Source organism: Kogia breviceps, chromosome 17, assembly GCF_026419965.1.
Source record: "Kogia breviceps isolate mKogBre1 chromosome 17, mKogBre1 haplotype 1, whole genome shotgun sequence".
NCBI classification, from domain to species: domain Eukaryota; kingdom Metazoa; phylum Chordata; class Mammalia; order Artiodactyla; family Physeteridae; genus Kogia; species Kogia breviceps.
The window spans coordinates 16,777,020-16,790,600 of NC_081326.1; the positions used below are offsets into that span (position 1 = coordinate 16,777,020).

Consider the following 13,581-nt stretch of genomic DNA (forward strand, 5'->3'; position numbering starts at 1 on the left):
TTCTTCTTTTAGTTTTAGATTACTATCCAACTGTAAGACATTATGACACAATTACTCAGACAAAGAGACTTGTAATTAATCAGAAAAAGAACTATGAGCAGAATTTAATCAATCAAAAGTAGAAGAGAGTACCCGTAGATTTGTAAATTGTCACACTTAATGGTTGCTCTTTGATTGAGAGGTCTGCCTCTAATTCTAGTCAAAGCACACAGGTTGATTGATGTTACTAATCTGGACATAAACCCTTAAAGGCAGTGGAGCAGATGAAGCAAATAATCAAATGGTACAGCTTCTACCTCACACAGTTACCATGAGAATTAAGCAAAATAATGTATGTCGAGCCTAGCACAATATATAGTAGTACACGGTAAACACATTATACATAAATCTGGTTCTTGTTCAAACTAGTAGTTACCAACGGGGAGGGGGAAGGGAGGAGAGGCAAGATGGAGGTAGGGGATAAAGAGGTACAGACTGGGCTTCCCTGGTGGCACAGTGGTTGAGAGTCTGCCTGCCGATGCAGGAGACGCGGGTTCGTGCCCCGGTCTGGGAAGATCCCACGTGCCGCGGAGCCGCTGGGCCCGTGAGCCATGGCCGCTGGGCCTGCGCGTCCGGAGCCTGTGCCCCGCAACGGGAAAGGCCACAACAGTGAGAGGCCCGCGTACCGGAAAAAAAAAAAAAAAAAAAAAAAAAAGAGGTACAAACTACTACGTATAAAATAAATAAGCTACAGGATATATTGTACACCACAGGGAGTATAGCCAATGTTTTATAAAAACTATAAATGGAGCATAACGTTTAAAAATTGTGAATCACTATGTTGTGTACCTGAAACCTGTATAATATTGCAAGTCAACTATACCTCAATAATAATAATAAAAAAAAAGAAATTTGGTTCTTGCTTCTTTTCTCTTGTAAAATTGTTGATTTTTCAAATTCTAAGTAATGTGTCAAGTACGCGTTGTCAGTTGCTCTACACAATAACCTCACTTTGTGATGACTAGGGGCAGATTACAGCAACCACTAATAGACATGTTATACTTCACTGGCTAGTTAGTACTGGATTAGGCGGTTGCTTTATTAGTTCATTCTTTTATTTATACGAAGCAGGTGAGTTAGTTCCAGAGCTAACTTGAACAAAATAAGGTAGGGAGTGACAGCACTATTAACCAGGAATTAAGCTCTAGTATTTTGACTAACCTATGCCTGCTCACCTAGTATTTGTGAAATGGTGAGATTAATAATTCAGTCTGAATGAAGATGGATAAAAAGAAAATATAAAGACAAGGAAGGAAGTTTATGACTTTGAGGCTGTAACAGAAGGTGACTAATGTAATTAAAAGAGACAGAGAGGGAGAGGTACTCAGTAACACTTCAGAATGATGAAGAAAAAAAAAAATGATGAAGAAAGATGTACTGATAGAGAGGGTATCGGGCCAGGAGAGAGCACAGATAGTATCTGCTGAGTTATACCAAGACAGGATGTTCTAAAATCCTTTCTGGAGTATTACAAACAATTCTGCTTTACTAATATAAACTATACAATATAAATTTCATTTCCAAATAGGATATACTGAAAAATACTCAGCAAAACCCTCACTAGCTCAATCTTAACAAATAAGTGTGTTTTTGAAAATTCAATTTATGAATAAGGATGATGGCTCTTCATTGAAACCACATGATCTATAAATTTTAAATTTCACAAGATGATTGGCTCAGCAGGCTATAAGAAGTTATTTATCTAGCTTATTACAAGGACTGTCAGTCAGTTATCTTTGGATGCTCTAGAATCTAGTGCAGGATTCCCACGTAGTTGGTTCAGTTAACAAATGTTTCTAAAAAAAATCAACATCTATAAATTTAAACTATATTTATATTCTGGACAATTAAACATTCTAAACTAATGTGAATTTATAATATCACATTTATTGTGATGAATAAGGCAAACACCTGTAGAACATTCTCACCCAAACACGTGGGGACCTCCAGGCAGACACCGCCCTGAATGACTGCCCACTGCCTGGATGAGAATTCAGAGTTCCCAATCAGGAATCACTGGCTGACAGACCCTTTCCCTAAAGTCAGACAGTGGCAGGCTGAGACCAGTTTTTGGAGATGAATAATTATTCTAGGAGGTCTAAAGCAAGCCTTAACTAGCCACTGGTATTCGAAGGAGCTCTAGACCAGGCTATTAGTTAAATATAGTGTGTTTCCAAGGTGGACCCAACACATAGCAAATACAGGAAAGGGGACGCCATCCTTCCACATTTCCTTGGGATCAATACCACATGAGTAACTGATAAAAGAATGAGTTCGGTTTTTTTTAAAGTTAGGCTTATTGAGGTATAATCTGCAAACAGTAAAATTTACCCCTTTCAGTGTACAGTTCCGTGAGTTTGGTAAATGCATACAGTTGTGTTTCTACCAATCAAGATATAGTACATTTCCATCATCCCCCAAAATTCTGTCCTGACAATTTAGGGTTAATCCCTCCCCATCCCCTGGCAACCACCAATCTGTCTATAGTTTTGCCTTTTCCAGAATGTCACACACATCAAACCTACCGTAGTCTTTTGAGTCTGGTTTCTTTCATCCATTACAATGTAACTGGCAACAAGGCCAGTGAGACTGGGACGGAGTGAAAAGGAGAATGGCAGGAATTGAAATTGGAGAGGTAGAGGGGGCCAAGCCACACGGGAACTTGTATGCCATAACAAAAGTTCTGGATTTATAATAGGTGTGACGGGAAGCCACTGGAAGTTTCTAAGTCGCTGAGTAACGTGACTGAATGATTATCTTAAAAATAACTTTGGCTACTGGGTGGCAGACAGCCCATAGTGGAACGAAAATAGAAAAAAGGAAGCCAGTTTAGAGACTACTGCAGTCGTCTGGATTAAAAGTGCTAGTGACTTAAAGTAGAATGGTAACCCTGGAGGTGGTGAAAAGTGGTCAGATCAGAGCTGTAATTTAGAGGAAGAGATGCTAGGACCAGATGTGGCACGTGAAGGGGAGAGAGGAGGCAAAGACGCTTCAAGAGGCTTGGCCCCAGCAACAAGGTAGATGGTCGTTTACCAGGATAGATAAAAGAAAAAGGAGATAAAAGAGAAAAGCAGGGAAAAGCAGGTTTGGGAGAGGGGGAAGGGAGAATTAAGAGCTCCATACATTTCGACATCACCAGCGTATAGATACTGAATCTCTTCCCCGACCATTTTGCATATCTCCATTGACCTTGATAGAGAAATTTCACTTAATGGTCCCTGTCCTGTTACTCTTAATACCGAGAGGGAATGCACTGATAATACGTTCAGTCTCCACTTCACTGGGCTCCTAGCGTTAAACATATTTTTAATTAAGAAGCCGCAAACTCTATTCAATACTCTGTAATGACCCATATGGGAACAGAATCTGAAAATGACTGGATATACGCCTACGTATAACTGAGTCACTCTGCTGTACATCTGAAACTCACACAACACTGTAAATCAACTAGACTCCAATAAAAATTAATTGTAAAAAATTTAAAAATATCACAGTGAGGCAAGACCGTACTAACATATTTGGTGATGCCAACATTGTCAACCTAAAGTAAACACTGGGAGCTCCAACACCAAAAAAAAACCCAGATAAGCTGTAAAGGTTCAAGGCTAGAGAGTTCTTCCATTTCTCACCTCCATTTTCTATACAGGTAAGAACAACCTGAGTTTCATGGGAAGGATTGCCTCTAAATTTTACGTATCCTTTTTTTTTTTCAGAATACTTATTCTCTTGTTCAACTGCAGTGGCTCAAATAATGTCTTTTAAATAACAGTAATTCTTCTTGCTTTCAAGTGCTTTCCTGTTTTCTAGTATTTACAAATTAACAGGTGAGAAAGCATTCGGTGGCCCATCTTTTCCAACTTATAAGGTCAAGTTTATGCTTTTGGTATGGTGAAGGAGTATCTCTTGCTTAGACAGACCCTTAGTTTTTCTACGTTTTCAACACAATGTAGAAAAGCCAGAGGATGTGGAGGAGAGGTTTACTCTGTGTCTGCTCTCCTCAGGGAGCCCAATGATCCAAGCACAAGGGAGGTGCATGGATCACACCCCCGCCCCCGCCACTTTGCACCTCTGAGGCCACCAAAGTAGAGTGTCTGATATACAGGATAGTCGTTCTAGTCATGGCTCCATTCATCCATCTATCTATCCATCCACCCATTTGACCATTATCGACACATTTCATCTTAAAATTTCATGCAAATTTGTCATCTATAATGCAGTTGTATTTACTTTATATAAAACTGTCTTTATTTACTTACCATTGAGTAACTGACACTCCAGATAGATGCAGAATAAGACCATTTTGTACAGTTGTGCAGGTTGTGCACTGCACACCTTGATGGGGAGGGCATTCACACCGTAGTGACTGGATTTATCTATTATGACAATTTTCTGTGGGATACCAGTAAAATGTTTTGAGGAAGAGGTACCTTTTTTCTAATTTGTTCAAGTGCCATATGGGCTAACTGCAGCCCTGGACTTTGAGTGCCTTGGCATATGGTCTGGGCACAAGCCTGAACAGTCTCATTATTTTACTCATGAAGAAGCCAAGCTCCAAGAGGTGAAGAGACAAGGTCCCACGGCTAGTTCCTGGCAACTCTGGGTTCGATCCCAGCCTCCATTCCCAGTCCAGTGCTCTTTCATAACAATAAACTACCTCTGCTAACAGTGAGTTGCTCTTCTCAGGTGTGTGGGTTTCTGAGAATGATTTCATTGCTTTGTCTAAGGAGAGACCTTTGCAGGGTGGCTGTCTCATGCTGCTCTTGCCATTTGTTTCTGCCGTCCGTGGATATAGAGTTAGATATAGCAGCAGCTAGACTTCTTGCCAATTATTCAAAGGTTCTGGAGTGTAAGCTCCATAGGAGCAGGAACCATGTCTAACATTCTTACCATGTCCTCAGCACCTGGCATATAGCTCATTTATAGCTTTATGCAGGGAAACGTAATACTTTCTGTTAGCTAGTTTAGCCCCTGTCCCTCAGAGCCCTGCTGTACTCTCTTCTGTAGCTGGAGCACACATCAGTGCAAAACCTTGAGAAGCACTGGAGAGATGTCTAAGCTGCTTCCCAGATCGACATGCTATAAACTGTTTATTACTGGTTGGGCTCATTCAACCAAGAGCAGGAAGATCTGTTATAGAATCATAAAATGGTAGCACTGGAATGAATCTTGTAGGTCAACTAACTTAACTCCCTCACGTAGCATCCTAGGACACAGAGTCCCGAAGAGATGATAGAATCCACCCAGGTAGCTGTCTGTAGCAGCTTACATATGCTGTGGTTACTTCCTAAAACTCAGATGTTTTGACCAATTAGTTGTTCTTTCCGGAACATCACAATACCTTGCCACCAATCAAATGATGACTGGAAACCCATAATGTCAGGGACATCATAAACTAGAGCGGTATGCCCTTAAGACTGTTTTCCTGTTTGGGCTGGACAATAAACTATGTATTTGAGAAGTTACACTATTATGCTCTTTTACTCTCTCCATACAAGGGCACTATTCGGACAGAAAGAAAAAGAGAATCGGGCAAGACTATCAGGAATTCTCAAATTTACTGGGAAAAGGATATGAAAGTGGGTTATGATTGTTCTGTATGTAAATGGTTAATTTTAAAAGCACAGCTGGTTAGTCATACAGTAAACTGTGTATGTCTATTAATTTTGACTCCAAACTAGAAATTCTACGACCTAGGTCATTAGTTTAGTCTAATCTGATGATTATTTTAATTGAAAATATGTATTATAAACAGGATGTATTCTCAAGCTGTTATCTAAACAATCAAAGGAATCTGTTTATTAAGAAAATATACTTTTCAGATTTTTAGCTTTACTTCTCAAATAAAACTTTAAAAGTAAAAACAACACTGGAACTTCATTTTAATAATATCCCAAGTTATAGGAGTAAATTGATGGCAAGGTTATCTTACATATATTCCGTAACACTAAACTCTCTTCAACAGCACTAAATGAATGTATCATAGTGAGACTCCAGTGTTATCTACATTGTTTTGCTGACCCTTCTCTCCATATATAATTATTAAAAATAAAAATAACATAGGGCAATTACTTCTCCCTTATAAGAGAACTCTATATTTAAATTCATAATGAACCACAAACTAGAAGCCTAAACTAATTCAAATCTCCTAAGGTATCGGTTTCCCGACACACACACACACAAAATCTGGATTTCTCAAAAGTCTAGCAAATGGCACTAGTGGCTAACGTATTAGGGAAAGCAAAGCTGTATGTGTGCACATAGCTTCCATTCTGATGGTCTCTGATTTCTTAGCTGGGCCATAGTGCAGCAAAATGGCAGTGGCATATTATATACCTGGTCATGGCTGGCTTCAATGGAGCTTCCAATAGCATGGAAAGTCATCTGCACAGGGGCTAATGTCAGACAGGTCACACACTCTTTGCCACTTTGTCTATCACAGTAGTGAACCTATAACAGAACACACGCAAATCTGCTGAACACCACTTGTAAGAGGGAGCCAGATGCAACAGATCCTTTTCAAAGGTTCTAGCTTTCAAGAAAAAACTCAAATAATTTATGTAAAACGCAATTCAAATATTTAAAACCTTATTGGGACTTGAAGATCTATGGAAAATCTATTAATTCCGTTTTAAGTACTTGCGAAGTTTTAAGAGCGTTTAGGAAATGCCTTGCAGAGTGCTCTACATTAGTATAGCCAGTAGAAAAACTCACAACTAAATGCTACACCCATCTTTTTTGTCCAACTTTTCATAATGTATAAAGGACTGCAGGGTAAACATAAGTCAAGTTCATTTGAGTCTAATGAAATTTTGGCAACCTGAATTTTCCTCATCTTTGACTCTGTGTGTGTGTGATTGCCACCTGATTGGTAGTGACATTCTTCTATTCTACACTATAGTCCCTATAAAATCACTGTTGAATACACACACACACACACATATATCTCACTACCTCATGCTCTGCTTGAAATTTTGACAGTATAATCAAATTGAATAAAACTAAAATGATTTGAAACGTGCAGATCAAAATAAAGTTACTATAATATAATTTTTCTTTTAGTTACATATAGCCAATCATTATTAAAACCACATGTAAGACTCTATCAGAGGTAGGGTATGGGGGGCGGGTGGTGGGGGAAGTGTGAGTCCATCAGGCCACTGGGAAAATTTCTATCCTTCCATTCATCTACTTTCAAAAAAGTTCCTTCAAGCAGTGTTTCTTTTAATTCTAAGCTCATAAAGTACAAATAGCGTTGCTTTTGTAATAAATTAATAAAAATATGCCTATAGATGTACATATATACATATAATATGGATCTGACAGAAAATGACGATATAAATCCTAGTCTAATGGTTTACTAATTCAACATTTTTAAACCAGTAAGGTTAAGATTGGCCATCAGTGTCCATGAAGGTGGGGAAACTTCCTGGAATCTATAAAAGGTAGCTTAGAATTCAAATCAAGCCGACATACAAAGCTCTGTTTCCAAAGTACTTTAAAGATTTTGTTATAAAAATATTTTTTCCAAATTAACTTTGGGGAAAAAGATTTGACAACAGTCTGAATTCACTGTACCTCCTGAGCAAACTGAAAGGTCACGGTGTGTATGAGTTCAAGAATGTGGACCTTTTGTTCACTATGCAGCAGTGAAATATGATGGGGGAAAATGAAACTTAACACATAACAGGTTTATGCAAAAGCCAATCGATGGTGACACTATAATAGATACAGTTCACAACCATTTATGGTACAGTTAAAATATTATGTCTGATATAGTTCTATCATAAAACATGCTTTTTAAAATAAAATATAATCACCTTTTGACATCAATTGAAAGTCTATATGAAAGACATGACACTCTCCTAAATATCCAAATTGACAGTGAACACACTCATATATCAGCCAACTTACTGCAGCTTTATTTTTTCTTCTAGAGAAATGAAAATTAGGAAGGACAAAAATAGCACAAGACAATCCCAGTCAAAAAATAAATTTCAAACTTCATTTCCATCAGTGGCTTGGATACTGTGACTGAAAGAGTTGATTTTTCTCCTAATTCACGGTGAGCCTTCAATACCCTATAAAATATTATATATCCTGCAGGCATTAAATATTAGTGTACACGTAGAGCTCATACATACAAGATAAATGCAAAGGTGCAAGTTTCCACACAGCTCCAAAGAAAATGTCACAGCACTCAGTAAATGTGACAGAGATAGCTAACTGTCCTCCAATATTTTTCCACAGTAATTCTTAGCTGGGCACAGAATAAAGATCTTTCCCAGGCTCCCTTGTAGCTATGATTAGTCATATGACTGAGCAGAATGTAGACGACAATTCTGCGGTAGCTTTCTGGGAACTTTTAAGAGATTTCAGGTGTGTGCCTTTGGCTCTTCTTCACCTGCTTTACTGCTTGGAGATGTGGACATGACCGTCTTTGACCATGAGGACAAGGGCCGAAACTTAGAGACGGTACAGTGGTGAGTTGGCGGGAACGTGGGTCCCTGAGGAGTTCATGGAACAGAACCGTGTCACTGGCCCTAGACTGCAAGCTTACAGACCTTTATGTGAGAGAAGAATATACATCTATTTTGTTTAAGTCGCTGGGCTTTTTCTTACTCACGGAAGAACCTGATCCCACTGAGATTTCCTATTGCTCCAAAACTCACACCAGGACCCTCAGCCAAAAACAAAAGGAGCTCTAGAGCAGCTGCTGACATTTAAGGCCAGGTCTTATTCTCTCTTCCCACCTGCTTGTTAATAGTCAGCAGAACTGGTCCAACCGTAAAGAATACAAAGAGGCACTAGGAAAAGGCAGGCGAGTGGGAGGGGATTATTTGGCTGTCAGCCTTACGAGGAATACAGCATTTCCTGTGAGTGGGGCGGCTCTAAGAAAACGGCTGACAGAGATGAGGAGTACCTATATGAAAGGGAGACAGATTTCGTGCCCTGGCAGTAGGTTTGCTGAGAATTGAACCTACAGGTCCCCACTGAAAAGAAATCTTGACCGAGTCTGATGTATGTCCCTAGCCATTTGGAAGCAGGTGAAAATACAGAGACTGAGTCTGGAGATATCTGAGAGCTTGCTGAAGAAGCCCTAGGCAGACAGTATCCCTGAAAACAAAAACTGATGAAGGAAGATGCTCACGTAGATCCCCATGGCCCTTGGAGGGAATGAAAAAGTGTCTCAGCAGAAGCCAAGGGGCTACTCAGGCCAAGCAAAGTGACACCTACCAACAGCGGGGCCAGGGGCTTGCACCACTGGTAAAGCCTGAAGGAAGCGCGGCTGCCCTTCGGCGACAGAGGGAATTGGGAGAAACTAAACACTGCTTCAAGAAAAGCATGAACGATAACTACAGATGGAGTATAAACTTTAGAAATTGTGAATCACCACATTGTACACCTGTAACTTACATAATATTGCACAGCAACTATACTTCAATAAAGAAAAAAGAAGGAAAAATAAGATGAACATCATCTATGTGGAAGCCAGCAACGGATGAAACCATGCTAAGGGCGGCACCCTCCCCTCCCCTAGGCCCCCTCTCAGGCTTCCAGCATCAGAGGAGTAACCAGGCCATGAAACAGAGGTAGAGTGTGGAGGAAGATGTCTCAGCAGCAGATCAAGCTCCTACCCCACTAACCACAAATATTCGAAGGTGCTGGAGTGAGAGGGTAACAAAAAGAAATCACCGTATACCCTCCTCCCCCGACGTGTCTTGAACCAAAACAACTGGCTGGCAATGGGGGGACATGAGCTTGGAGTTTTACGGTGAACTGGACTAGATTTTTTAAAGCTAAAGGTAACTGGAGAACTATGGGATTTGCCAAAGATATAAATAAACACGAATGGGAGGTTTGACAGAGCATGGGGGCAAGTGGTGACTAGAGAAATAGTCATTCCATGTTTATCCCCCCCACTGCACTGAGACCGTACCCCCCAAACAGGTAAAAATACGTAAAAAATATAGGAAACTACTGTTTGAGGACACAATTTCAAATTAAACAAAAATTAATAATATATAGGTAAAAAGCCTTGAGAAAGAATCATGCTTCACACAATCAATCCCTCATAAAAACAAGTTTGATATGGGCTCCTCAGTTATCATTTCCTTCTTGGACATAAAAACATTAGAGTTCATAAAATTGTGAATTTCAAAAAAAGAAATGTGTGAATGACATTTTAAAATTCATCCTTCTAAATCGAAAAATGCTTCCTATGATTCAAAGCATCAGCAGAAGCCAGGAATCTTAGAACTCTAGGCTCCATTACATTCTATAAAGCACAAATCTTCAGGATTGATGGGTGAAATACTTCTGCTACAACAAAGCAGTGTTTCTACAAATATGGCCCTAAAATTTCCAATATACAATGTCATGGACCTTGATTTTAATGAAAGAAAAATGAATAAAGATAATTTTAGAAGGTTACAAAAGTCATCGCCTATGTTGATTTTAAGATTTATTGTTTATGAATCATATCATTTTGCTATCTTTCATACTCTAAAATGAGTATCACATTGTAGCTACTGCATAGAAGCCCTGCAAGGAGGGGTAAAGACAGCAAGGGGCTAAAAGGCAATAGTACTAGATCTTACGATACTCAAAACATGCTTGATTCTTGCAGAGCCTGCACACTAGCTATACAAAAGACCTAAATCTTTATTAACATGAAAATCAGCATATTCTTGGCAAAGCACAAAACAACACTGCTTGACAAATATTACAGTAGTAAGTAGGGTAGACTGGTATTAAACATTTCTTAACTACTTTTTTAGATGACTTGAGAACATGTAAACCATCTTACTTATTTGGGTTAACTACGGGCAACAGTACAAATCTATGTTATTATCTATTTATAATTATCGAATTTGTTTTTAAGTAATCAATAAAAATAAATAAATAAAAAATAAAAGGAGTTTCTCCATGAAAAGTGCTTAGAACAATGCCTGGCTTATGGTTAGCATTAAAATAAATATTAGTCTTATTATTAGAATAACACATCCCATAATAATACAATAAAAGATATGACATGATGTATAATTATGAAGAATAATATTACATTAGGATAATGTCTGTCACTGACTTTCCCTAAAGCTTCTTTCCCCAATCCTTTTCATAACTAAAGGCAAGTCCTTTGTAACTAAAATGTAAACATATATTTAACATGCTCAGTCATGTACTGAGTGTTTTAACTGTATGAGTAATCTGTTTTACTCTGCATGCAATATGCTTGTCACATTAATGCCTCTAAAGGGACAAGTGAATGAATGAAATCACATTATACAGACTGAGACTCAACTTGTAATTATCTTTTCTCTCTTTTGGAAATTCTATGCTCAGGAAAAGCTTTGAAAATTACATGCCTATATTTGGTGTACAAAATCTACCAATAATGTACTGATTTATTTCTAGTATAAGTCACAGATAAAAGCTGTCTAACAAATGCAACAACAGATGTGCTGTCAGGATTGTTAAGGAAGAAAACTGCATTTACTTTAAGTGATGAGTTTGTACATGACACAGACCCTAAATTTTTGTTCACTGCTTTTCTGTTTCCATTGACTATGCCAGTGAAGGTCTAAGGAGACAGCTAATTAAGATGTAAATTATACACACACACACAAATATAGTTATCTTAGTTTTACACTGCCATCAAAAGAAAACACTAGGTGATTTTTTAAGTCGATTACACATCTACCAGAAAAAGAGCCTCCCTCTTTTATATAGTATGTACTCATGCTCTGATATACTCACACACATCCATTTACAAGCTGCATTAAAATCTACAGGCTTGGAACTTCCTTGGTGGTCCAGTGGTTAAGAATCCGCCTTCTAATGCAGGGGACATGGGTTCGATCCCTGATTGGGGAACTAAGATCCTACATGCCACGGGGCAACTAAGCCACGCCCTGCAACTACTGAGCGCACAAGCGAGTCACAACTACAGAGTCCACGCGCCCTGGAACCGGCACGCCACAACTAGAGAGAAGTCCGTGTACTGCAACGAAAGATCCCTCATGCCGCACTGCAGATCCCATGTGCCACAACTAAGACCCGACACACCCAAAACTAAAATAAATAAATAAGTAAATAAATTTTTTAAAAAATCATTAAAATCTACAGGCTTTGCAAATAAATAACTTTTTTTTCCTGTTGGAATGTGTCTTTTTTTTAAAAAAACATCCTTATTGGAGTATAATTGCTTTATAATGGTGTGTTAGTTTCTGCTTTATAACAAAGTGAATCAGTTATACATATACATATATCCCTATATCTCCTCCTCCCTGTGTCTCCCTCCCATCTTCCATATCCCACCCCTCTAGGTGGTCAAAAAGCACCGAGCCGATCTCCCTGTGCTATGCAGCTGCTTCCCACTAGCTACCTATTTTATATTTGGTAGTGTATATATGTCCATGCCACTCTCTCACTTCATCCCAGCTTACCCTTCCCCCACCCCGTGTCCTCAAGTCCATTCTCTAGTAGGTCTGCATCTTTATTCCTGTCCTGCCCCTAGGTTTTTCAGAACTGATTCTTTTTTTTTTTAGATTCCGTATACATATGTGTTAGCACACGGCATTTGTTTTTCTCCTTCTTACTTCACTCTGTATGACAGTCTTTAGGTCCATCCACCTTGCTACAAGTAACTCAATTTCGTTTCTTTTTATGGCTGAGTAATATTCCATTGTATATATGTACCATATCTTCTCTATCTATTCATCTGTTGATGGACACTTCGGTTGCTTCCACGTCCTGGCTATTGTAAATAGAGCTGCAGTAAACATTGTGGTATATGACTCTTTTTGAATTATGGTTTTCTCAGGGTATAGGTCCAGTAGTGGGATTGCTGGGTTGTATGGTAGTTCTATTTTTAGTTTTTTTTTTTTTTTTTTTTTTTTTTTTTTTTTTTTTTTTTTTTTTTTTTCAGTATGCGGGCCTCTCACTGTTGTGGCCTCTCCCGTTGCAGAGCACAGGCTCCGGACGCGCAGGCCTAGCGGCCATGGCTCACGGGCTTAGTTGCTCCGCGGCATGTGGGATCTTCCCGGACCAGGGCATGAACCCGTGTCTCCTGCATCGGCAGGCGGATTCTCAACCACTGCGCCACCAGGGAAGCCCAATTTTTAGTTTTTTAAGGAACCTCCTTACTGTTCTCCATAGTGGCTGTATCAATTTACATTCCCACCAATACTGCAGGAGGGTTCCCTTTTCTCCACACCCTCTCCAGCACTTATTGTTTGTAGATTTTTTGATGATGGCCATTCTGACTGGTGTGAGGTGATACCTCATTGTAGTTCTGATTTGCATTTCTTTAATGATTAGTGATGTTAAGCATTTTTTCATGTGTTTGTGGGCAATCTGTATACCTTCTTTGGAGAAATGTCTATTTAGGTCTTCTGCCCATTTTTGGATTGGGTTGTTTGTTTTTTTCATATTGAGCTGCTTGTAAATTTTGGAGATTAATCCTTTGCAGTTGCTTCATTTGCAAATATTTTCTCCCATTCTGAGGGGTGCCTTTTCGTCTTGTTTATATTTTCCTTTGCT

General features: G+C 39.0%; 1 protein-coding gene across 36 annotated transcripts in view; it reads right to left on the bottom strand.

Annotated features, from left to right (window-relative positions):
• Nucleotides 1-13,581, bottom strand: part of STAU2 (staufen double-stranded RNA binding protein 2) — a 287,834-nt gene that overhangs the window by 102,233 nt on the left and 172,020 nt on the right. For 25 of the 36 annotated variants that reach the window (XR_010837440.1, XR_010837441.1, XR_010837439.1 and 22 more), the window contains one exon: nt 6,373-6,486. The exons of the other annotated variants lie outside the window; for them this stretch is intronic. Coding sequence is in view for 22 of the 25 variants with exons in the window: in XM_067017246.1 (XP_066873347.1) it covers nt 6,373-6,486 (114 nt within the window). In the remaining 3 variants the exon portion in view is untranslated. The remainder of the gene's footprint in view (nt 1-6,372; nt 6,487-13,581) is intronic. 36 annotated transcript variants of the gene reach the window in all.